This window comes from Anabrus simplex, chromosome 8 (assembly GCF_040414725.1).
Source record: "Anabrus simplex isolate iqAnaSimp1 chromosome 8, ASM4041472v1, whole genome shotgun sequence".
Taxonomy (NCBI): Eukaryota; Metazoa; Arthropoda; class Insecta; order Orthoptera; family Tettigoniidae; genus Anabrus; species Anabrus simplex.
The window spans coordinates 231,540,559-231,565,572 of NC_090272.1; the positions used below are offsets into that span (position 1 = coordinate 231,540,559).

The window sequence follows — 25,014 nt, forward strand, 5'->3', positions numbered from 1 at the left end:
ACGTCGGTTTGTTAGAAGTGTTATTTATGAGCTTCAATCGAGTCCCTTTTTCTGAAGCCATAAATATACAGAGTTTTGTGACAAACGTTCCTTTGTTTCTCAGTGCTCCTGGCATTAAATATCGTATGAAAGTCAACCTCCTGTCTGAAGTATTTCATTACGTAATTTCTTCTGTTTTCAGTGGAGTATATAAACCTCAGATTGTACAAAGCGCTAACGCAGGAAGATAATTCATAGTATAATGAGAGAATTCTTGCAAGTTCCGTTAGAGTACAAAGCTCATGTCCTACACAAAGAAGGGACTTTTCACACGTTGAAAACCAGCAGGAAGCTATCTACTCAATGTGCATGTGTCAAAGTAAACATTTTCATTTCAAGCATTTTCGGTACGAATGTTATACAGCGAGAATTTTGTTTGAAATAGCTAGAAGCTAATCTCTGATCCAATGTGTTCAAGCGTTTAGTGAGGGTGAGATGCACAGTAACACGTGGTTCGCGACCGCCGTACTTCCTACTTATAAGTGTCTCGCATGCACTAGTGATAAACGGGTTGTCTAATAAGTGGTTTTCACAGGGATAGGCAGGTTACGAAGAGATAACAACCGGACGGCCGTTCGCTGCATGTTCTGTGCTCCACCCGTCTAATCAGCCCCCTCGCTTTAGAAATCCTTGAGGACGCATGGTAGTAGACTGATATTTGACACAGAATTAGTACCGCTGCTGTCAACATATTGGCAATGGGTGGTACATTCAGGAACGACGAATACACAAACATAATTTTAATCTATGGAGAATCTGGTCGGAATGCAACCGAGGTTTGCAAAGGATATGAGCAGGAGTCTCCAATTGGTCACCTTCTTTCTATATATGCATTTCGCTAAACAGAATTGCAATTAAGAGAGAATGGATCGTTCAAGTAACATGAAGCCAACGTTTTGGTAGAATGGAATGTTTGTACGTGTATAAACTAAGGAGTCATTGAGCTTCAATTTCTCTATCTTCGACGTGTTTACAAATGCAACCAGTTGCAGAACGTGTGTAGTAAAACTAATGCCTGCTATTTGTTTCACATCCGCAATACAGCACGTTGTAGCGCTCCTTTGTAAACCAGCCGGTAGGCATCCCGTTCATCATTTGTGTATGCGGGACGCTTATACGTAAAAAGTACGGGGCCACCAGGGTATAATCGAGATGTGCAATGGTGATTATGGATGGCAATAAATATTTGTTGCCATTAGTTTACCCTCACTCCGACTCAGATCTTATGATGACGATGGGATAGGTCATGGAACGACCGTGGCTTCAATTAAAGTACGGCCCCAAAATATGACTGGTGTCAAATTGGGATACCACTTTAATACCATCTTCAGGACCACCGACGATGGGGTTCAAAGCCACTATCTCCAAAATTCAAGCTAATAACTATGTAACTCGAAGCAAGTAGCTAACTCGCTCGGTGATGGTAAACTGAACATGCAGAATACCCCTCGCACATTAAACACGATATCCAAGGAACGAAGCATCGGATGATAAATTTGGAATAGAGGGTTCACTAAAGGTAAAGGAAACCTCGTGTCCTCATCCCGAGGTGGTGCGGCTCTGTCTAGGCACACCCCTAACGGAGGTGAGCTGCATGTACCATTTCAACCACATACTGCTAGCAGTACCGGGAATCAAACCCGGGCTCCCGAGTACGGCAGCTACTAATGCTAACCGTTACGCTACGGAGGTGGATAGAGGATTCACTTAGGTCATACGTAAATGTTCTATCCTTTCAACCTCTGAGGAATAAAAATAATCGAATAAAGACACAACAAGTTGGTGATCATTCGGAGTGATACGTCACGAGCTGCTAAGAGAGTTAATTTTTATGTGATATGTGATATTATCCAATAGATCAACACTGATACAGTCACCACCATTTCTCCAAAGTTCCAGCCTTGTGAAGAAGTCTGGCTGAATAGAGACCATGCTTTCAGTGCTGTCATGCAAAACAGTAGAAGTTGTTAGTGAGACGTAAAGGGAATAACATTATGTTATACTGGTACTGCTTCTATGTAGCATATACCCACGGTGTTCCGTACGTAATGGTACTAATCACAAGTAATCACATGGTTCTAATATCATCATCCCTTGGTCGCCCCTTTTAGTCGCCTTTTACGACAGGCAGGGGATACCGTCAGTGCATCCTTCGTCTGCGTCCCCCACACACAGGCGGTCTTTCGACATTGAATCCTTATTCTGAAGATTGCCGTGCGATGTAAATGAGCAGTTTTGAACACGAAACGATGCACATAGACACAGTAGAACACTACTCCTGTATATCCTAGATTTTACTGGTCTCTCCGGAGAAAGGCCATATTATAAATTCTACAAAAATTATATTCTCTGAGATAGTCAATTGGTCATGATACATATTTCTTGATTTGATTCTAAAAGGCCAAATGTCAAAAAAAGTGTTTTAGAGCTATGAATATTTGAAGTTTTTCTTATAATTTTCCAACTCTTTTACCAGCAACTAATTTTAAATATATTTACACCTTCTCTGTGGAAATCACCTAACTAGATGGTAAACTTTTTATATCGTATTCTTAAAAGAAACCGATATTATTGTAATCTTTGTCGGTAACCTAACATTACTGGCAAGGGTTTCTTTACTTAAACGTTAACCGTTTGTTTAGTATTTATCAGACACATTGGCCCTTTTAACATATTGTAGTCCAGAATAAACCGCTTCATTGACCTTTTCTATATCAGTTTCGATAACAAATGGCACTGACCCTTTTATAACCAAACAACAGATTTACTGCTAAAAAATGTAACATCAACACAGTCTCCATCTTCAAACTCTAATTCACACTGGATTTCTTTAAATTCTTCACGGATGGTAAGTAACTTCTAAGCTTGACTTGAATGAGACTAACATCAGCGGTGCCTGTAAAGTGTTGCATGCCAGCGATACTAGACTTAGGGGTAGTTCTTTTCTTTGTTAAAATACTCGTGTTTTCGTAATCAATATTTGTCAATTAAATTCAGCGTTCAGTTATTAATAGTGTAATTGGTAATGTATCAAGGCCTCCTTGATATTAGCAGGAGAAGTGTTCTCTAATATTGTAAAGAATTGTGAAAAACAACGATGGATAATTGAAGGGAAATTTAAATTCGCGACATGAAATTTGAAGTGCAGAAAGTTCAAAACTTCGGCGAGAGATAGCGCTAGTTGTACTTCATGGCCACATACGGTTGTACATACTATGGTCGTCTGACGAGAAGTCACGTGCATTTGGGGTAAAGGGTGCTGCTCATGCGCCAGTCTCAAGTCTCAAAGCCTGACAATAAACATTGGTTATATCCACGGTGATTCCTGTGAACTAGGGCGCTGCTGTGAAGTTTCAAATTGGTAGTGCAATTGCGCTTTAGTTACACATTTACTGCAAGTATTGCATAATGAACACGCATCTCTTTCAGAGAGCTCGCAGTGTGTCACGACTAATGTTTGTAGCTTAGTGTAGTACCTACAAGCTGCCGCGACTTCTCGTGAGCCGCAGAGAATACGTTATCCAAAAAGTTATAGCAAAGCGTAATAACGGCTGCCATGTTGCAGTAAAGAACAATTTGAAAAGATCAGTATCTTACAGAAAAGAGCACTGAAAATACTCTTCAACTTACCCACCTTAACACCAACCATACAGGTCTACCAGTATTGTAATGTGCTGTCACTAGATGGTCTTCGTAAAAAAGCATCAGCTATTATGTTGTATAAATTGAAAAATGGACAAACTCATTGGAACACACTTTGCAACTTGAATTCTGATATACATTCATACAGTACAAGAGGATCTACTAAAATTCACTGTAAATCATCAAAGTCTACTAAGTATGGCACTAATTCTTTATGGCATTTCTCTGTAAAGTTTTTCAATAGCCTTCCTGAGCTTATTCGAGAAGCCGCTAACTTACCCATCTTTAAAACCAAGCTTGTTAATTTTCTAAAAGTAAAAATACCAAGCCTATAGAGTACTGATTTAGTATACTATATCACTGCTGTTCATATTTGGTTTCTATCACTAGGATACCTTACTATTATTATTATTATTATTATTATTATTATTATTATTATTATTATTATTATTATTATTATTATTATTATTATTATTATTATTATTCATTGTACAGTATATTATATTTTTGTCCTAGAAGCTGATGTTCTCAAATCTCATCTTTGTTGCCAAATGTAATTATTTGTACTGCACCATTATGAGCCTTGGCTCAGGTGCCTCTTTTGAAATAAATAAAAAAAATTGTTACTAACTTACATCTACTTGAAGATAATTTCCCATCACTCTCTTGTCGTTTTAATGACAGATTTAATGGGCTATTCGAATACCTGGTGGTATTCAGCGTTAGTTTTGGCATTATAGCGAAGGTTCATTCGGGCTGCGAGGACCATGAAAAAAGATAACATAGTCTACATCTTGGATTTTTTGTTTTGCTGTCAACTTAGGAATAAATCTAACGTAAAATTATATAGTAAAATTTTGCTAACAACTGCGATGCTGCTGTTTCCATGCGGCAATGTTGAATTTCACGTCGATGTAATACTATGACGGTTACGCCGTAAAATGTAATATTTTATCGTTATATTTTTAAGGACTGCTCCATTATTTAGTTTCCTAGTCTAACTTAGATGCCTATAATTTTAGTATTTTACGCCTTCACTTCTGAGGTCGATTTGGTGATTTAAAAAATAAACTAATGTCTCCTTATACCCATTACGGCCGGAGATTTTGGCACTAGGACAGTACATTTGTATCCCCGCTGCGGCAACAGGAAGTTGTTTGGAAGTACTCCCGTCCTCAGCTTAAAACACACAAACAATTTCTTGGTAAGTCAATATTTCATAGCCACCAGCCAGTGTGTATGCTTTCCGTAACATATAATACAAGCATTAATCCGCTAGGAACTCTCTTGTTTATTTTTGCAATCCTCCGCCCATATGTCAGCACAGTTTGACAGGAACAGATTACTACTGAGACCACTAAACAACTTAACTCACAGAGAACACAACAGACATGTTCGTGGGAGGAAATAAAGATTTTATGCTTCTTTCACCAGTTTACAGCCTTAGAGGACTCAGCAGATAATAATATAAAGGGTTCTCCCCGGTCATGCGAGAGTCGAAAAGATCACCACCGTTATGAAAAAAACGAAGGTTAACCTTTTACAGTCACCGAAAGAGAATGAACCCGGAGAGATTGGCGCACAAATTGCTCACTTTCCAGGAAAAATAGAAATCTCATCCCGGCTGACAGAAGGAGGAGGTGCACAAAGACATGCGGGTAATGGAGAGGACCATCTTTAGGAAGAAAGTTGCGGGCTTGAGGGATGTTCGAGAGAAAGAAGCTGCTAAACCGCGGAACATCTCGGCGCAAGAACAGCTGAGAAGCAGCGTGAAGTTGAAAAACATTTGGTTAAAAAAAGTTGTAAGACTAAGGTAGTTTGTGCAACGCCAGTCTGTAGTTGGCTGTATCCATATATAAGAGACGATCAAAAATTTTCCGTTCGACGGCCGTACAGTCCTGAATTAGGATGCCAATCAGGCAAAATAGCCGTAAGCGTTGAGGCATCTATCCCATCGACGCACCAGTTTGAACTGGTAAAACAGTGTGCCCTGCTGCGTGAAGAAGTCCGTTACTGCCTGCTACATATCCTCGCCGGACGGGAAGCGCCGACCCTTCAAGGCGAGATTCATTGCTAGCGCGCGAATGCTTACGCGCCGGTCCGCTCTAATCGCCACTTCCACCGCCCGCTTGTTGTTGTCCGTAATGGATGAGGTTGGCCTGCCAGACGACCGTTGTCTTGTGTCGAAACGCCACCCGCACGGAACTTGGTGCACAATTCCACAACGGTGGTTTTCGACAGACATTCTGCCCCATACACCGTCTTCCTTCTCCGATGGATGTCCACCAGCGTTTGTCCTTCAGCAGCCAAGAACAGAATAACAGCACATTGGTCCTGTTTGGACGCATTTGTTAATAACGTTGCCATAGTTCACGTGGCCACATGTAACGCATTCACCGCGACACGACACGACTGCCACACTAATCCTTTTGCCTTTATGTGCGTATTTATCTACCCGCATCGGAGTAGCGCAACGTTGCATGTCCACTGCAGCAACGCCCTCAAACGGAAAATTTTTGATCACGCCTTATAAACAATAATAGAGCAAATCCAAAAAGGATACATGATCTCGTATAAGGATTGCTATGACGATGCAACCTCGTAATTGATTGTTTGATACAATATTTCAGTAATATTTCGAATTTAAGTATATTATTTCATGATTTAGAATTTTGTTGAGATTCCTCTAAAGAGGCAGTTAGCCCCCATGGAAACATTTATTTCATTTCTAATATGTCGTGCTATACAAGTAATTATTTACAATTAGGAGAGAGTCCCTGAGAGTATTAGTGGCAATGTCTTCTAGTTCCGCCATATTAATTACAAAACTCAAAAAGAAGTTCACACAGAATTTGGATATCACATAGGCACTAAACAGCAGCCCAATCACCTCCCAATTTTGAGACGCGAAGTTTTTCGCCTCCAGGTGTTTAAAGCATTCTTCGTACTGAGGCTTCTTTTCAACATCAACGTATTCTGCTTGTGTGTTTCCTTCTCCATAGCTGACAGTTGGATCGATAATGAAGCCGATGCTTTTTCTGTCCATTGCTATGATGGCACCACGGTTATGGGAGCCCTCAGATGAAACAGATGGTACTTCCTCAAAGACTTAAAACTTGCTGGGCTTTTTGAGGCAAGTAGCAATACAACTACATACCTTTTAGTGTATAAAATTTTTCAATAGAACCACTTTGTGACAGAACTGAAAATAATAGTAGTAACAGACATGATTATTCTTAAAATTATTTTGCCGTGCCAGACAAACTGTAGAAAGGCTTTCCGTTTCGGGAGGACTGCGAAGAATTTTAACTGCGTAACGGTTAATTCCTCTAGCTCGGGGACCGAGTGTTTGTTTTCATCTTAATACACCTCTTCCGAAAAACTGAGCTAAAACCATACAAAGTGCCAAAAGCAGACAGTCGAGAAAAGCTAAGGAAGAGGAAGAACAACTACTTTTATGATGTTCACACAATGAACACCTTCAAATGCAACCAGAGTGAGTCGGGATCGAACCCGCGATCTCATACATACATGAGCCACTCGGCCGAGAACTAACGAGAATCTTCAGGTTGTGACTGGTTGTTTGCAAGGAGGATATTTGCCAAAGATTAGATCGTCCATTGTATCAGTTAATAAGCCAGCGTATCACAGTCGCTCCACCTGAACTCTGCTTTATACTCAGCATCATCATCATCATCCTGCTCTGCACTATCTTCAGTTTCCTCTCTCTCTCTCTCTCTCTCCCTCTCTCTCTGCTAATCTCGGGTTTTTCTCATACAACCTACTGCGATGCCCAAATGGTTTACGTCTTTGGCTCATCTCACCATCCCAAGTTGGTCTAGTCGGAGGATGGGTTTTTGTGGTGTTGTCTTCATCACTGCTCTATACACTGTCTGTTCGGGCATGATTTCCAAATAAGCTGTCCAATCCTTTCGAACACCACACCTCCAATTATTTACTGTACTTCATTACAGTCCACTACCCCAGATGTACGTATGGTAGTGGTTGCGACAATGGTGGGTTTATGGTGGTGATTGTTGTTGTTTTAGGAGGAATATTATAACTATCCTCTCTTAACAGTAATTAGTATGGATGAGATTTTTCCTACTTGCCTATTTTAATAATAATGTTATTTGCTTTACGTCCCACTAACTACTTTTTAAGGTCTTCGGAGACACCGAGGTGCCGGAATTTAGTCCCACAGGAGTTCTTTAACGTGCCAGTAAATCTACAGACACGGGGCTGTCGTATTTGAGCACCTTCAAATACCACCGGACTGAGCCAGGATCGAACCTGCCAAGTTGGGGTTAGAAGGCCAGCGCCTTAACCGTCTGAGCCACTCAGCCCGGCACTTGCCTATTTTATTAATGTGTACAGAAATTTAGGTTTTTAGATATAAAACCGTTTTAGGCTTTTTTAGCAAGAATTTGTTGTTTTTGTTGTGCCTATAAATGCCTATTTCAGCGGTTCGTATCTATCTGGAGTATAATTGCCAACTGAATGCCTTTTGAAGGTATTTTAAAGAAGCCAGTTTTCTTCCAATGCATCATATCCTAGCTGGTGTAGTCGACGGAATTATTTTCTCGTGTCTCAACATCCGTTTGTCTCACTAAGAATAAAGAGAATTCTAGGAATTCTCCACAAATACCACCCCTTCCCCTTCTAAGATGAATGTAAGAACCAGCCAACGTCGAACTGTTGCACACCCATATCCCCTACTTCCCTCTCGCTGCAACTAGTGTACGCTTTGTCATGAGATCGTGTTGAGATCTACTTTGAACAGTTGCGTTCGGCAATGCCTGAAGAGAAATCTTCCAAGTCCTACTGGCTGTAGCAGGGTAAGGAGGTCCCAGCTTGAGTGACGATGGAAGCGTAGTCTTCTCCCAAGAAAGGAGGTAACTTCATTCGTCTCTTTCATTTTTTCTAATTGAGGACTATGATCGCATGTCATTGCAGCATTTATAGGTTCAGTACTTTATGTATTGTGGCAGTTGTTTTGTTACGACGCTATACAATTCAGGCCATGGACAAGGATGTTGTCTGTATCAGAGAAGCCAAGAAAGTTTTGCCCTAGTCATCTGTTCGATCAGATTTAATGTTTCTCGAGGCAACTTCAGCAAGCTGCCAGGAACAACAACAGAGTTGGGGACGTGTGGCATGCATCTAGTGGAGTCCTCTAGGATTGTAAAATAAGTTAGGGGATGAGGACATGTGGGTGTCAGGTAGCTACCGATTTCAATTCACAGCGCAGATTTTCAGTTAAAATCTGATTAAAATAGTTGAGCTGCTTTCTTGCTACGTTCCTCTCTATTGTAGACTTAAGTGCTGCGAGTTTCCAGTCACGTAGCTATCAGTTTAAATTCGGGAGATAGTGGGTTTGAACCCCATTGTCGGCAGACCTGAAAATGGTTTTGCGTGGTTTCCCATTTTCACACAAGGCTGTACCTTAATTAAGGCCACGGTCGCTTCCTTCCCCCTGTTAGCCATTTCCTATCCCATCGTCACCATAAGACCTATCTGTGTCGGTGCGACGTAAAGCCAACTGTAAACAAAAAATGGGGTTTAACTAATCATGAAAAATGTGTTTTCTCCAAGTTTATTTGCATACAAAAGTCTAAGTATTGAGTAACTTAAATATTTCTATTTATAAAATAGAAGATCGAAGAACGTTGCAACTGAAGCACATATAGACCACTTTTTACAATATGTGAATTTTACCAAACTGATATGTTTCTGAAATTTTCAAAAGTATTACGAACACCTAAGTACAGTATATACCGGTGAGGACAAAACGTTCAAGATATCTAAAATATGTTTCACTTCCAGCAATATGTCCAAGTGACTCGTGAATGACCTTTCAGTTCTTCTCCAGAGTGTTTACCTGTACAGATAACGGTACCAACATAGTTTTTAAAACTGCACTACGTTCTACTCCCAGCATTAGAGATATGTTTAGAGACTAGTCTCCACTGGGGTAATCACATTAAAGAGTATGCATGATGTATATTTTGGGTTTATGCCGTATACGTATGAAGAAAGGCAAGGTTCCTTTTGAAACGCGTTGAGAGTTGAAAACATACATGATGAATAGTTACACGGGCCGTGAAAGTCTAAATGATAATATCACATTAACGAGGTTGTTAAGAAAGGTTGCAGATCTCTTCGCAAGGTTACGACAGTATTTAGGGGTTGTAGTAAGCATGTAAAGGGGAGGGCATATAAGTCTCTGGTTAGACCGCTGTGAGTACGGTTCCAGTGCATGGGACCCACATAAGGACTACTCGATACGAGAACTGGAAAAAAATTCAAAGGAAAGCAGCACGATTTGTTCTGGATAAGTTCCGACAAAGGAGTATTGTTACGAAAATGTTGAAAACTTTGGGCTGGGAAGACTTGGGAGTAAGGAGACGAGACGCTCGACTATTCAGTGAGCTGTGATAAGTACACAAATAAGCTTGACGGGTGCTTTTATAAGTAGTAAAGATTATAAGGTGGACATAAAATTGAAATTCAAGAGGACAAATTGGGGCGAATATTGAGAAGTGAGGGATTGGAATAATTACGAACGGAAATGTCCGATAAATTTCTAAGTTCTTGGAGAATGTTTAACAAAAGGTAGGTAAACAATTGAAATGGAATCTGCCTCCTGGGTGATCTGCAAATCACTGGTGATACTGATATGCGCCCTGCAAATTCAGAGGTGTGTTTATTTTCAAAATCCGACAACAATTGATTAATTTCGGTTTTAGTGGCAATTACCTGCAGCTAAGGAGATCTACGTTCCTGCTTGTAGTTAACTTTAAATAAGTAAATTTTAATTTTAAGTGTTCGGTAACTCCTTACAGTAAATGTGACGTTAACAATTTAGAGATAAATATTGAATGAAAGCTGTAAAAGTTGTACCATTTAATGAAGGAGCTGAAAAAGAATTTATTCCAGAATACATCTTGAATATGTGAGATAATATTCGAGAAAACTTACTCTTCAGAGGAAGCAGTGAGCATCAGTATTCATAAAGGCTGAATTCTCTTCACATTTTTCATTCCTACTTTCTTAGGTCGGATACATGTCTTCCGAGATAGGTATTAGACATGAATGGTGAACACTCCCAGGATGAGTACCTCAATATGTAAAGGAAGAGTTACGAGCAATGGTGGCGTTCTCCTAACATCTGCCTCCTGAACGACACGAAATCAATCGCTCGAACTTTCCTGGAGGATAATCGTCCGTTACTTGGCGAACACGAGAGGTCCCCTGGAGACCAGTTGTGGGCGGCTCAGTCTACCGTGGAAAAGAGGCCACGAGGCGGCCCACTTATCGTGAACCTTGCTGCGGTCAGCAGGGAGCAGAGAATACATTTACAGAATATGTGTTTACTACCTATGTCTTCCGACCAACTGCTATTGTAAACACCAAATTACTGGATTCAATTTTTATTATTATTATTATTATTATTATTATTATTATTATTATTATTATTATTATTATTATTACCGAGTAAGTTGCCCGTGCGTTTAGGGTCGCGTAGCTCCCGGAAGATAGTGGGTTTGAATCCCACCGTTGGCAGCCCTGAAGATTGTTTTCCGTGGTTTGTCATTTTCACATCAGGCAATTGCTGGCGCTGTACCTGAATTAAGGCCATGGACGCTACCTTCCCACTCTTAGCCGTTTTCTATCTTGTGTAGCCGAAAATCTTCAATGTGTTCATTGATGTATTAGAGCAGCGGTTTTCAAATGGCGGTCCGCGATGTCTTTTAAACCTATTTTAAGAAATATGAGGAATTATTTTTTTTAATTCATAGCTCTTTCAAAATGTATTAATTTTCATACGCTCTACTGACCCAGGTCAGAACAAATTCATCCTTTAATAGTATTTCCTGTTTTTAAGAATTCACTTGATCTGAATAGATTACATTTAAGAACAAAAATTAGTATCCAAAAGTCCAAACTTCGTTATAAAAATGGGATCAATAGCAAATCTTGAACTCCATGCCAAACTCACTGAGGATATCTTTATGCAACGTAGCATACGCTGACTAGCAAGAAACACTTTAGTTGCCAGTGATGTAAGAAGCGGTTTCAGTTCTTCCTACACAGTGCTGCCCACTCCAAGAACTGTTCAGGGAAGTACATTGCTGGGATTCTAGACTCTTACAACTGTGTATCATTTTTCCCTTCACACTACTTTCACTAAATTGTCCTTCTTTAAGTTTTGTTTTGACTTGATCATTCATTTCACTTTCTCTTTAAGTTGTGTTTTTCTATTACTTTTTATCATTTTACAAGTTATAAATGTCATCGTTGGATCCATATTGAGCAACGTATATCTTTTTAAAATATTTTTGAATCCACCTTTCCAATATATTTTTTTAAATTTACATAAATATTTTTGCATTATTATGTCATAAGCGTGGCACGTTTCGTCTATTTTAGGCACCTTCAGCCACTCTTCCTTCTACCTAAGACCAAAACAAATTCAAAAACATCAAAGCCATAATACAGGTATACAATTCACTAGTTAGAACAGTAATAGAATATGCCTCTGTAGTCCGGAATCCATCATGTATTAAACGTATAAAAGACACCTGTATTCCCGTATCTCTAAAACTAGTGCAAAATATTTGGCATATAGTGACTTAATAACAAATTTTGGGATAGATATATTCCATACTAGGAGAACATTAACGTGTGTAAAATACCTACATAGAATTGTCAAAGGTGAAGCAGATAAGCTAGAGTTACTCCACCAAATAAAGTTGCATGCACCGTATGGAAAGAATAGAAATAATTTAACTTTCTTTGTTAAAAGGTCGAACACAAATCACCATAAGAATTCACTATTAAACAGAATATGTCAGTCAATTAATAAAATGCCAAACGTGGACATATTTAACGAGGAGAGTATCTTATTAAGGTCAGTCAGAGGGTAATTCGCATAGAGGGGAGACATAAATTAAATAGAGTAGCACACTTGTGTACCATGAATAATTTAGTCCTTATATTAATTTGGATTAACAATCGATATTTTAGGAAAAATTAAAATAATAAGTTGAAACACACACTTACCACTGTCCATAGTTCATAGTTCATAAGTATAATATTAGGTTTCATATTTTAATTTTTATTGTAAATTATTTATAAAATTAGAAATGGAAATGTTCTGTAAGTGGGCAGAAATTTCTGTTGAACAATAAATAAAATAAGTAAATAAATAAATAAATAAATAAATAAATAAATAAATAAATAAATAAATAAATAAATAAATAAAATAACCAGGATACTGGATTTTTCTTAATAATAAAATACTTAAAATGGTTAAGCTGATTTGAATTGTTATTGACTAGTGAATTTTGTTAACATGAACCATACATAATAAGATTTACCTTGTATATAATTACTCTGTCCAAAAAGGGAGAGTTTAAAATCATTATACATTTGATAAGAACATAATGATATTCTTTTAAAAACTTCGGATGACATTGGTTGTCATTTGTCAAATAATTCAAATGAACTGAGATTGCTGGGTGTTCTTCTTCCAGGTTCAATTGTCCTGGATATAATTGTGTCTATATTTAATTTCACTCTTTTATTGAATTGTAAAATTATGCTTTAGCAATTAAATAATTAAACCTTCGTTTCACTTGAACTGTGCATATTAGTTCTTACTGCTACCTCTGTTCTATTTGCTGGATTTTACGAAACTTGGCCTGTCATAAAACTGCGGCCGGGAATCATGTTTAACGTTTCCAATGTGGCCCTGGAAACCCCTGTGTTAGAGCGATCCTTGAACTACTAGCAAAAATAAAATGATTATTAAAATAACTGATTTTAGTAGTTTTGGTAAGTGCAAGAGTACGAACACAAAGAAAGCAAGATGGCAGTGCTGATGAGCGCCGACCAGGAAGTGTACGAATGTTAGCAATGTTAATACTGGTCAACGCTTGGAACTAGCGCCGATCAACTTATAGGCCAGTTCTTGGTCGCTGTTTGTTCGCGCACGTTGAGTGCAGACAGAAACGAATATGGATAGTGTTGTTTTAATACTTGCTGCCTACAAGAAACCTTCCATATGGATCAAAGTTGTGTTATCAAAGAAACAAGAATGTGGTGGAGAGATGTTGGGAAGAGATAAGTGCGGAAATGCTATTTGCTTTACGTCGCACCGACACAGATAGATTTTATGGCGACAAATGCGACAGAAAAGTGCTAGAAGTTGGGAGAGATCGTGGCCTTAATTAAGGTATAGCGCCTACATTTGCCTGGTGTGAAAATGGGAAACTACGCAAAACCATGTTCAGGGCTGCCGTCAGTGAGGGCTACAACCCACTATCTCCCGGATGCAAGCTCACAGCTGCACGCCCCTAACCGCACGGCCAACTCTCCCGGTGAATATTCCTTTTTCTGTGTTTTAAATAAGCAACTTCCCGACACCATTGTAACCATGGTGACAGTACTCGTCGTCTATGTACACTAGGTCAGCAGTGCCATCTGTATGTTTCTATAAGAACGAGTACTACTTAGTACTTATCGTACTTGGTGGTGATTTGAACATCGATCTGAAGTCAGCACGTGGCCAAGACTTTCTCTCTTTAATGGGTGATACGCTCGCCCTGGACCCAGCAGTAGTACGTATACAGATTCACCACGCAAACCTCTTAACAGCCCAACACTACGTTTTCTACTTTTCCAATCATCGTCCATTACTCAGTATAACTAATGTAACCGAAACTATATATTATTATTATATTCGTTTACGACCATTTGAGACCACGTTAACCAACAATCACACATTACTGGAAACCTTCTTTGCAGCCAAAATTCTTGACATTCTTTCTCTGTCTTCTTTCCTTTGTCCATTCCCTACTTACAGTATTTTCAGTTCGTCATGGAAGCCTCTGAAGCTGTCGATCACTGATCTATACTTTCTTCGGTTTAGGATGTCTTCCCGATTTAATTCACATTCCTCAAGATAATTTTTACCTCCCTGAACCATTTGTCGGAAACTTTAGGTCGACTGTCAAGTGTTTTAAACATTTGTTTTGTCAGCCTCTTCTCGTCCATTGTAAACAGATGACTATAAAACTTGAGTCTTCTTTTCTTCATTGACTCAATCAGTCTTTCCCTTTCTTCGTATATTTCTCCCCTTCCTCGCACCCATTATCGAGCGGAGGATGTTCCTCTCTAATTTCTCAGCTTCCGTGACGTTCTTGTCACTCGGTGGCGCACACACGCTCTCTTTTGATATTGGACATATATTTGTTTTTGTTTTGTTTTTCAAAAGAAATGTCGAGTCCTGTTTTATCTGCTTCGTGCTTTACCATATTTATTTGCTCTGTAGCTGTGTCGGTGTTTCTACACAGGATCGCGAGGTCACCTGCGAATGCAGAGCAGTTGATCTTGATGCCATTTTGTATTCTGCAATAGAAATACTTGCTTGAGCAGTCCTTTCTTGTCCAGTTATTTTTCCATTCCCGGATGACCTTCTGCAAAACACAGTTGAAGAGAAGCGGAGATATCCCATCATTTTGTCTGACCCCTGTTTTGACTTCAGACTCCTTCGAGAGTTACTTTTGAACGGATGTCCGTTAATGTCTGCTTAATAATTTCAGTTGCTTTGGCATCTACTACGAATTCTACCAATATGTCGAACAGCACTTCCTTATCAACTCAATCATACGCATTTTTGAAGTCTACGAAGACCACTACAAAATCTTTGGAGGTGTACTTTTTAGGCTCAAGATCTGCTCCTCGCATGATCTTCCTTTTCTGAAAACCGCTTGATATTCTCCAAGCTCATGATCTATTTGCTGCACAATCAGTGCTTTGGATTGTACCTTATACGTTACAGGGATGATGGAAATTCCACGATTGTTATTAGGATCCGTTCTATCACCTTTCTTGCATCACGAATGAATCAGAGCATCCTTTACATGAGAAAGACCTGTCTGTATATTAGTGTGTAAATATATTTTTCCTTCATTCAATCAGCATTGTATTTTTCTTCGCAAAAATACTTAAATGAACTTCATCATTCCTCTACTCCAGCCCCTCTCAAACTACCAAAAATCTCGCGCGTGCAAACCGAGGCGCAGAGGCTCCGTGCATTGTGCATCGGTCCTACTCGGTTCAACTCTGCTTGACTCGGATGGTGTAGTGCGCTGAGAGCGACGAAAGTTCGGTAATAGACGGCTTGTTTATCAATGAAATAGATAAGCGCAAGACAACATAGTAACGCAGCAACCTGTTTTGAAGAAATCAAAAACTTCTATTCAATTTCAATCGAACTGGGAACTTTCGTACTGTTTTCTTAATCGTGACGATAAAGCAAAATGCTTAATCTGTGGTACAATAATTACGTGATGATCGAAAAGATATATTTTATTTTTCAATATTACGACAATTAGTCGAAGGAAGATTTTCCTAAGCTGCCTCGAGAAGCAGTTAATATTATTTCTATGTTTGGCTCCACATGCATATGTGAAAGTTTTTTCTGTTTTGACTTGTACGGAAACTGTATTGAGGCGAGTGTTTCTAATTGTAATTTAAAGAACGCTCTGAGAACTGCTGTCAGCCAGACATTACTGGTATAATTGCAAAGGAAAAGGAAAAGAAGAGCTAGAGAAGATAAATTGTCTGCTCAAACTAAACTGAAAGAAGAAATTTTTGACACCGGTAACATTGCCACGTACAACAGAGTGTCTCCGCTCACGCACGTAAATATTTCTTAGTGAGGGGAGAATCAACGGGGAAGGCGAAGAAGGCGGAGACAGGTGTAGGGGTTTGCACTCGGGTCAACCTAATGAAGTCGTCTCCTGCAGCGACGCATGCACCCAGAGGCCCTGCTCTACTCTATTACAGACACTCATATTTTTTCTGTTACTATTCTATCCCACAGCTACTTCCTTCTCAAAACTTGCCTTCCCCAACCTCACGTCGCTGACAACCTGCAATGTGTTGGTGCGATGTTCAAATAGTCCTGTTACTGTTTAGTATCAAATGTTATTTAGGTTACGTCACTTACGTATTAAGAGTCCCATATATAGCCGTATGTTCTCCATCATGCTGTAAACACAGTTCTATACGCCTCCATGTTCTTGTTGACATATTTCTGAGCATGTCCGGTGTCAGAATGTGAAATGCATCCACAACAGCTTTGCGCAGTTCTTCGTTTTTGCACAACGACATGCAGATACATGAGCCTTTAAATGACTCCCTATACCGAGTAGTAGAGTGCGGTGAGGTCAGGACTGCTTTGTGGCCATTTCAAGGGAGCTGGTGTTGCTAGTGAACCAAGACCTATCCACCGTCCTGGGAAATGTCCGTTTAGGAACTCGCTCACAGCAAGAGCGGACCGAGCCGGCGCTCCGTCTTGCTGCAGCCATCTGCGTTCTGAGAGACCACTTGGGCATTAACCATGTTTGTAACATGTGTAAATAATTTGCGCCATTTGCAGTCCCTTCAAAAAGGTTCGGTCCAAGCGGATGTTGTGATGTCATCGCTGCCCTTATCATTACGTGAGGCGGGTTCCTTTCCAACTCAACTCTGAAATGAGGATTGTCTTTGGCCCACACGACATTTCTAGCACGTGAGCTGCGATAAACATAACCTTGGCACGGCTCTCATTCCGGTCTCTAACCGACGACTCCTTTACGAACGTCGGTTAAGGTCCTTTTTTAATGTCATCTCGCATTATTGTCCTCGGTATACCGAATTCCCAAGCACGTTTACGCGGCGACTTCATAGGAGATTGTTAAATCGAAGCACAGTCACTAGGACATGTTTCTTGTCATTTCATCTTGCGTCCACTTCGCGGTCTGTCTTTAACACTGCCCGAGACAAAAGCACGCCTGTCCCCAATCGATAAGTGTTGGTTTTCGCGGTCGAGCCTTACTAAATATTTCCTTGAATGCTCCCATAATCTGCCTCATTGTCTGTTCGTGCACCCACACACTTGCCGCTAACCGCTCCTCAATAGTGTAACTCTTACTCCTCACATGTGCCATGGCTTCATACTAACCCTAGACTGCGACAATGTGTATTCCAACAATTAATAAGAACTAATGTAGCTACGAACCTGCATAAATAACATTTGATACCAAACAGTTACAGGGGAACGAGGTCTTCTCGCCCAATCTCTATGTATCATAATTATTCACTCTTCTTTATATCTATTGTTGATTTTATTCTAGATTATTCATTGTTTGCGTGCATGTTCTATGTTTAGTATTTCTTTGTCGAGGGACAAGGAGAGAATTAAAACTGTAAAATAAATATTATGTGTAATAGCTCTTATTTTGAAAATGTGTTCCATCTATTCAGGCCACGCATTAAATTTTATCTTGCTCTATGAAATTAAATTTATAGCCCATAAAATTGTCTTTTTCCATTACCTCGTTATAAAGTAGTCTTTAATTCGTAGCAACCTCAGCATTGGGATTACGACGAGTTTTTAATGTTGTCGTAAAATCCTTCGAGAGATATTGGACAAGTGCCGATTAGATGCATCACAGATTTTTAACTGTGAGTTTCTGATTGTCGTTGACATTATTTAACAAACTGACCGGTAAGATTAAATCCAACTTACAGCGTGCATTAAGGACCTGGAGATAGTAAGGGAATTCGTATATCTGGTGTCAGTCATCAGTGACGTAGTAAAATGTGAGAGACAGGTAAGAAGACGTACTCGGACAATATCAAGATATGCTTGTAGTGTTGTTAGTCTTTTTGTACGGATGTGAGACCTGAACCGTAAGAGATAATTATAAAACTCCAATCGATACCTTTGAGATGTGGTGTTGGCGAAGAATGCTGCAGATAGCCTACCCTGGACGGAAAGAACAACAAATACTTCCATTGTAGACGAACAAAGCGTCAAGAAACGACAGTCTTCCTTGCAAACAAGTTCTTTGGTCACATTTCCATAAGAGAAGGACAGAATTTGGAAAACACTATTTTAAGACAAAATTGCACCACGAGGAAGAAGAGCAAGTAGATGGGTAGATCAAGCCAACAAGATCACTAGCCCACCTCTTCAGATTACATTAAGAAAAGCTGAAGACGTCTCGTCCAGGCTACAACACAGAAATGGATAGATGATCGTATCCACGTATCCCATCTCCTGAGCGTAGAAATGATGAAGTACACTTAATAATAAACTATAATTATTGTGAACTATAAGTTCGCTGTTTTAAAACGGACGAAAACATCATAAAATGAAACGATGCATTTCATTACAAAAAAAACACGTTGATTCTACCGGTGAAATCACCAGCGGATTTAAAAAGTCATCATTACCCATAACAGAACATTTTCTTACAAAACCATCAAGAGTAAACATTCTAATTCACTCCCAAAACTATTGCAGTTAAAATAACTTCCGTTATGGAGTAACATACCTCCTAGAGGCTTGATTTAGACTATTAGACTTCAGCAGCTCAGTGAATATAAAGCGACGGCTGTATTCCACCAAGAATTTCATAGCTGACTGCTCTTATGCCATCATTTCAGAAACAACACCGCCCCAGAGGCATTTCCCTTCAATTCTCTCATCCAACCAACTAAAACTCAACAATCCCTTTCCACCTTAACAATAACATACACAATTTATCACACCTTCCCAACAAAACTTAATTAAATTTTCTCCAAATTCAAAAAATTAATCAAAAGTTAATTAAAGAATTATTTACAAATTAATTTACAAAATTTATTCAATTAATTAAACATATTTAAACTTTCTTCAGCATATCTCAATTATTTCTGGGGTCACTGGAATCATCCGGGATTCGAACCACAGCTTTCGAAATGTGAAGCCAGTAGCTGAGTCACTAAGCTAATCACACCCCGAGACATTCTTTTCTTTTAAAAACGTAACAGTTCATGAGAATACTGGAAGAGGAATGCGTACCAGTGTTTCCAGATACCCCTCAGTTCTTTGTACCGATGAAACATCGCATATTTAACAGAATGCAGCCATAAGATGTCGCGATCCAGTATCGCGCAACTAACGCGGACAAATATGTTCAGAAACATTTCTTCCGTTACTCACAAATCAGTTAAGCTATTTCATTATAAAAGACCAATTCCTAAGACTTCAGGATTATGTTTACAGTATTATTCGACCGGGCGAGTTGGCCGTGCAGTTAGGGGCGCGCAGCTGTGAGCTTGCATTCGGGCGATAGTGGGTTCGAACCTCACTGTCAGCAACCCTGAAGATGGTTTCCCGTGGTTTCCCATTTTCACACCAGGCAAATGCTGGGGCCACAGCCGCTTCCTTCCCACTCCTTGGCCTTTCCTATCCCATCGTCGCCATAAGACCTATCTCTGTTCTAAATGATTTAAATAACGCTCTTCTTATATTCTGACTGCATGTGTGTTAAGAGCTGACCGCTCCTGGCCACAGCCGACCTGTACTCTTGTCTTCGCATCTTAAATCTCTAAATATGCACTCAGCAGGTGGCCCTACAGCCCCGTAATTCCAACGTATAATGGTCCCGCAAGCGCTAACAATGAACGGGATGCCTAATCGCTGATTTACAAAGGAACGCTACAACGTGCTGTGTTTCAGATGTGAAAGAAATAGCAGTCACTATATATGTTTTGTAAAAAAGTGCATTTGTAACTTGTAATTACGCCAAAGATGCAGAAAATAAAATTAAATAACACTTTAATTTATACACCTACAAACTTCTTTGTATTTGGTATGTACCTTGAACGATTCATTAGCTCTTAATTGCAACTCTTTCCGGCAAAATTCGTGTATAGAAGGCAGGCGATTATTCGGAATCTCCTGCGCATATCGACTGCGATTTTTGGGTGCACTCGTCGTTGCTGAACACACCAACCATCGTCGATATGTTGACAGCAACTGTACCAAATACCAGCCTCCTCCTGTGTGTTCGGAAAAGAGAGAAGGGGGCGCATTAGAAGAGTAGCGCTGAGCAATATGAAGTGAGCGGCCGTTCGGTTTTTATCTCTTCGTCTGCCTGCCCCTGTGAAAATCAGTTATTAGACATCCCGTTCATCACTAGTGTATGCGGGACACTCATAAGTAGGAAGTACGACGCTGGCGGGCCAACTGGTACAGTACAAGAAACTAAACTCTTACCTCACAACAAATGCTGGGGATGTTGTCCTTCAACAGCTGAACTGACATTTTACCGGTAAACCTATTTCGATTGACACGATTTAGCTCAGCAACTGTATTGTTTCTTATTGCACGTGCTACGGGATCAGCTGCTTCTAAATTATGAACATGTGTGCATTTGTAAGCTTTGACTTATAATATAATATTCCCCTATGTATAGAAATCACTGATACCCAACTTGCTGTGCTAATTTCGGCAGTGATTTTTGTGGCGAATCTTGAAGTTCTGCGTCAGTTTGACTCTCTGGTTGGATGATCAGCGTTGAGGTCTTCAGTCCCGGGTTACGGGTTCGAATTCCGAACGGGTCGGGAATTTTAATCACGTCTGATTAACACTTCTGCTCAGGGACTGGGTGTTTGTGCTTTTTCTCAACATATTCCTCTTCATATTTAGTCAAAACGCCGCAGTTCCAAACACCACAGAAACACGCAATAGTGATTACATCCTTCCACAGAGAGTTGGTGTCAGGAAGAGCCGGCCGTAAAGCAGGGCCAAATCCACATGTGCGGCACGGGTCACAGCCATGAACGCACAAATGTGGGAAAAGTGGTAGGAGAAGAAGTAATTTGATCTTATTTCCCTTCTGTTAACACTGTACGTCTTCATGTGAGTTTCTGGTTTAGCACTGAATCAGTAGTCTCAAATTTATTCGTAAACCGACTCATACTTATCATATTCACATACAGCAGTACGTTGCTCTTCACAAACGAACGCGAACTACTGACTACAGCGTGAGGAATGAAGGAGCGGAAGCGAGCCAGACAACCAGGTGAGTTACGGGTGTGAGGGAAGCCAGCCAGCTGACCGGCCCCGCTCAGCCGCGCGCTAGCGGTCTGGGTTAATATGGAAAAACCTTGTAGTTTTCCGTTGCTTTCCTCGTCGAACCAGAAGTTATAATAGATCAGTCCGACAAGCCCACTGAAACGCACGCACCAACTGACCACATCAGCAACATTTACATACCATTCAAAATAGGGACAGGCTAAATAAGGAATGCCATTACTAGCATCGCTCATACCTCAGTCACTTTCATATTGTGAAAGCCAAGGATGAGACTAACAGGTCAATGAAAGTTAAAAAAAAGTTTTAGCCCACGTTAGAAGGCATAGGGCACTGTAGACACTATCTCTCGCTTGCTAAGGCACATTCTCCACGGGTTAACAAAATCATATCAATCGATGACTAGTGCATAACAATTATTTTGTCAATCGTAATAGGAATTAAAAGAGAAAATAACACCGTGCCATAAATGGCTATGTTCTTGTTGTCGATCGTGCGATTCTACGGCAAACAAGGAATTAACTGAAGGGAGACACTTCACTCAGACAGAAAGAGCCGAACATAAATAGACTCGGATGATCTTTCATACTTTGTTGTAGTATACATAACTATTTACAGAAACATGTGGCGGTTTGCCTATAAAGCCGCGCGTCACACTATTGCATTCGACCTTTGGTCTTCATACCCGGTCATACAGGCCACTTATTTCTGGTCTTAACTTTAAAATCAGTAAACGAGGAATTGAGACTAACTTTTCTGCCACAATTGGAGGTGTTTGTATTTCCTTTATATCAGTACTAATGGGGCATTAATTACCATATAATTTCCTAGATAACTCAGCTTTTTGTCCGTGAATTCTTAAAGTACACCTCTGCTACGGTTGACAAAAGCCATACTTATCTCTTTATATAAATATATATAGTTTAGTTTTGAACTTCCTGTCTCGAACGTTTACACGTCCACAAACATATTTACATACTTCGCTTTATTGACTGCATATCACCTCACCTGTCAGCATTATTGTCATCGATATCAACAGATTCCCGTTCACGCAATGTAAAACACATATGCGTCTTCAAAATAAAAAAGCTATGTAAATAGTGCAAGTAATGGAGAAAAATTTATTGCATTTGACTGTATTAGTGGAAATTAATGCCCGAGGCAATGCTGATGGCACTAAATTGTCCCTCCTGAATGAATTACTCTCTTTTAGCATAAATAACCATTAATGAGTGCTAAAATGTATTAGTTCATGCTAAAGTGATATAAATTCACACATTCATCTAACACTTATTTCATGTGGAATAATTTCTATCCAGTTTCATTGACAAAAGTTTGAATTACAAACGTAAAATTTTACTTAGTGTGAATACGAGAGATAATAGCAATGTCTTAATTATGGTTTTATCGAGGCTCGACCTGTTAAGTCACTAATTGTTGTGTTCACTTTGAAATGTTTATTGCTCTTTTATTTTATTCACTGTGCCTCAGTTTACATAAATTTCATCTCCTTGGACCGATTCAAAGATTGTACGAAATACTGTATTTGATACAATTAAATTAGCTCCGGATGTTAGAACCTAATTTTAAAGTTCTAGACAACTTATAATAGAAGACATTTTCCGAAATTATAATTAACGCAGTAATCAGAATTACGTCAATTAAATTTCTCTGTTTAGCCGAAATTTCCTTAGGAAATCTAGAAGGGAATTCCTACGGCATTTCATTAAAGGAAGCCAGGTACTCACCTATCTTGACGACAGGTGGTAGAGCGAACGCCCCTAGCAGCAGTCCTAAGCCCAGAACGACGCCGAGCGGAGCCCACGAACGCGCCATCATACTCCCCGTCATGGGTCATGACGTGTCCTCACGGACATCGCCGCAGCACCGTCACAAGCAAGCCAAGAGGCGGCTACCACGCGACTGAAGCTCGAGCGACTGGGCGCTCGTCAACACGCGGCGCTAGCCGTCGGGACGCTCCGGATATGGTCGGTATTCCTCGGATAAGACGTGATTATACGAGGTACCCTCATTGTTTGTTTTTAGTCCACTATCAGTCCTCGATAAACTGCGCTACCTCAGCTCGATGGCTGGAGATGCGCATGCGTCTTTACCGAGGCGCACAATATCTTCATTAGTGAGGCCCACACCTGCTCTCACGAGCACACGTGACTGGAACAATGGAAGTCAGGCTCTCGAACCTCACAAGTGGATATGTTCATTTATAAAGACTGGAACACTGCACTAGGGTCTTTCATATCGAATGTAAAAATTTTATGGCCATAGATTTTTATTGAGAGGCCGTGAACGACATTCCAGCAAGCAATGATGGGTAGGTTGTCCATATCCGATTACAATCATGCCTAGGCTTAATACCTTTATGTATTCTCCATCTACAGATCAGTAGTAGAATGTCGGTCTCTGTATTTCAACGTTGCCGGTTCGAACCCGGCAGTGGGAGCCAAGCTGCCTCTGTGGATCAGTGGTAGAATGTCGGCCTCCGGATCCCAAGATAGCGGGCTCAAACTCGGCAGAGGTGGTCGGATTTTTGAAGGGCGAAAAAAAGTACATTCGACACTCCATGTCGTACGATGTCGGCATGTAAAAGATCTCTGGTGACACAATTAGTGTTTACCCGACAAAATTCATTAAATCTCAGCCATAGACGCCCAAAAGAGTTTCAGTTTACTCGGTCTGCCATCTAGTGGGCCTAGAGTAAAACGGAACGTCAAAATTGACGAGCAGACAGCCAGATGGCATCAAATTGAAATGTCTGCACACGGTTGCTGGGGCCATATTATTATTATTATTATTATTATTATTATTATTATTATTATTATTATTATTATTATTATTATTATTATTATTATTATTATTATTATTATTATTATTATTATTATTGTTTCGTTTCGCCCAACTAAGGACGACGTCATTTCAACTGTTTCCCTTGAGCTTTAATGTTGGTCCAGTATTCCTTCATTCGTATACGGTGTTGCTCCTTTCACTCTTTCGCCCATGCCTTTCCAGTTTTCATCTTCGGCTTTGGTTGGAAACTCTGATGTTCTTGGAGTTTTTTCTTAAGTGGGACACGCTCCTGGATATCTTCAAATGAGATCCCAATCTCCTGCAGATCTTTCTGTACCTCACTGAACCATGCCCCCTTTGCCTTTTTCTCTTGGAGGAAAGTGAAAATGCGGTTGGTTAACCGTGTTGAATTCATTCGGGCCATGTGTCCATAAAAAGTAATCCTCCTTTTTCGCATCACATCAGTTATTTTCTAGCGGGAGTCAGGCGTTTGAACAACTGAAAGAGTTCATTCCGCCTTCTAAGTCATACGATGTCTGCATGAAAATATTTCAAGGGACACATTCGGTGTTTTATCAGACTACCGTTAATAAAACTTAAACAGG

General features: G+C 40.0%; 1 protein-coding gene across 1 annotated transcript in view; it reads right to left on the minus strand.

Moving 5' to 3' along the window:
- Positions 1–23,486, minus strand: part of LOC136878738 (glutamate receptor ionotropic, kainate 2) — a 494,017-nt gene extending 470,531 nt beyond the window's left edge. The window contains exon 1 of the mRNA XM_067152195.2: positions 23,353–23,486. Coding sequence (XP_067008296.2) covers positions 23,353–23,455 — 103 coding nt within the window. The 5' untranslated portion in view covers positions 23,456–23,486. The remainder of the gene's footprint in view (positions 1–23,352) is intronic.
- Between the last annotated feature and the right edge of the window lie 1,528 nt (positions 23,487–25,014).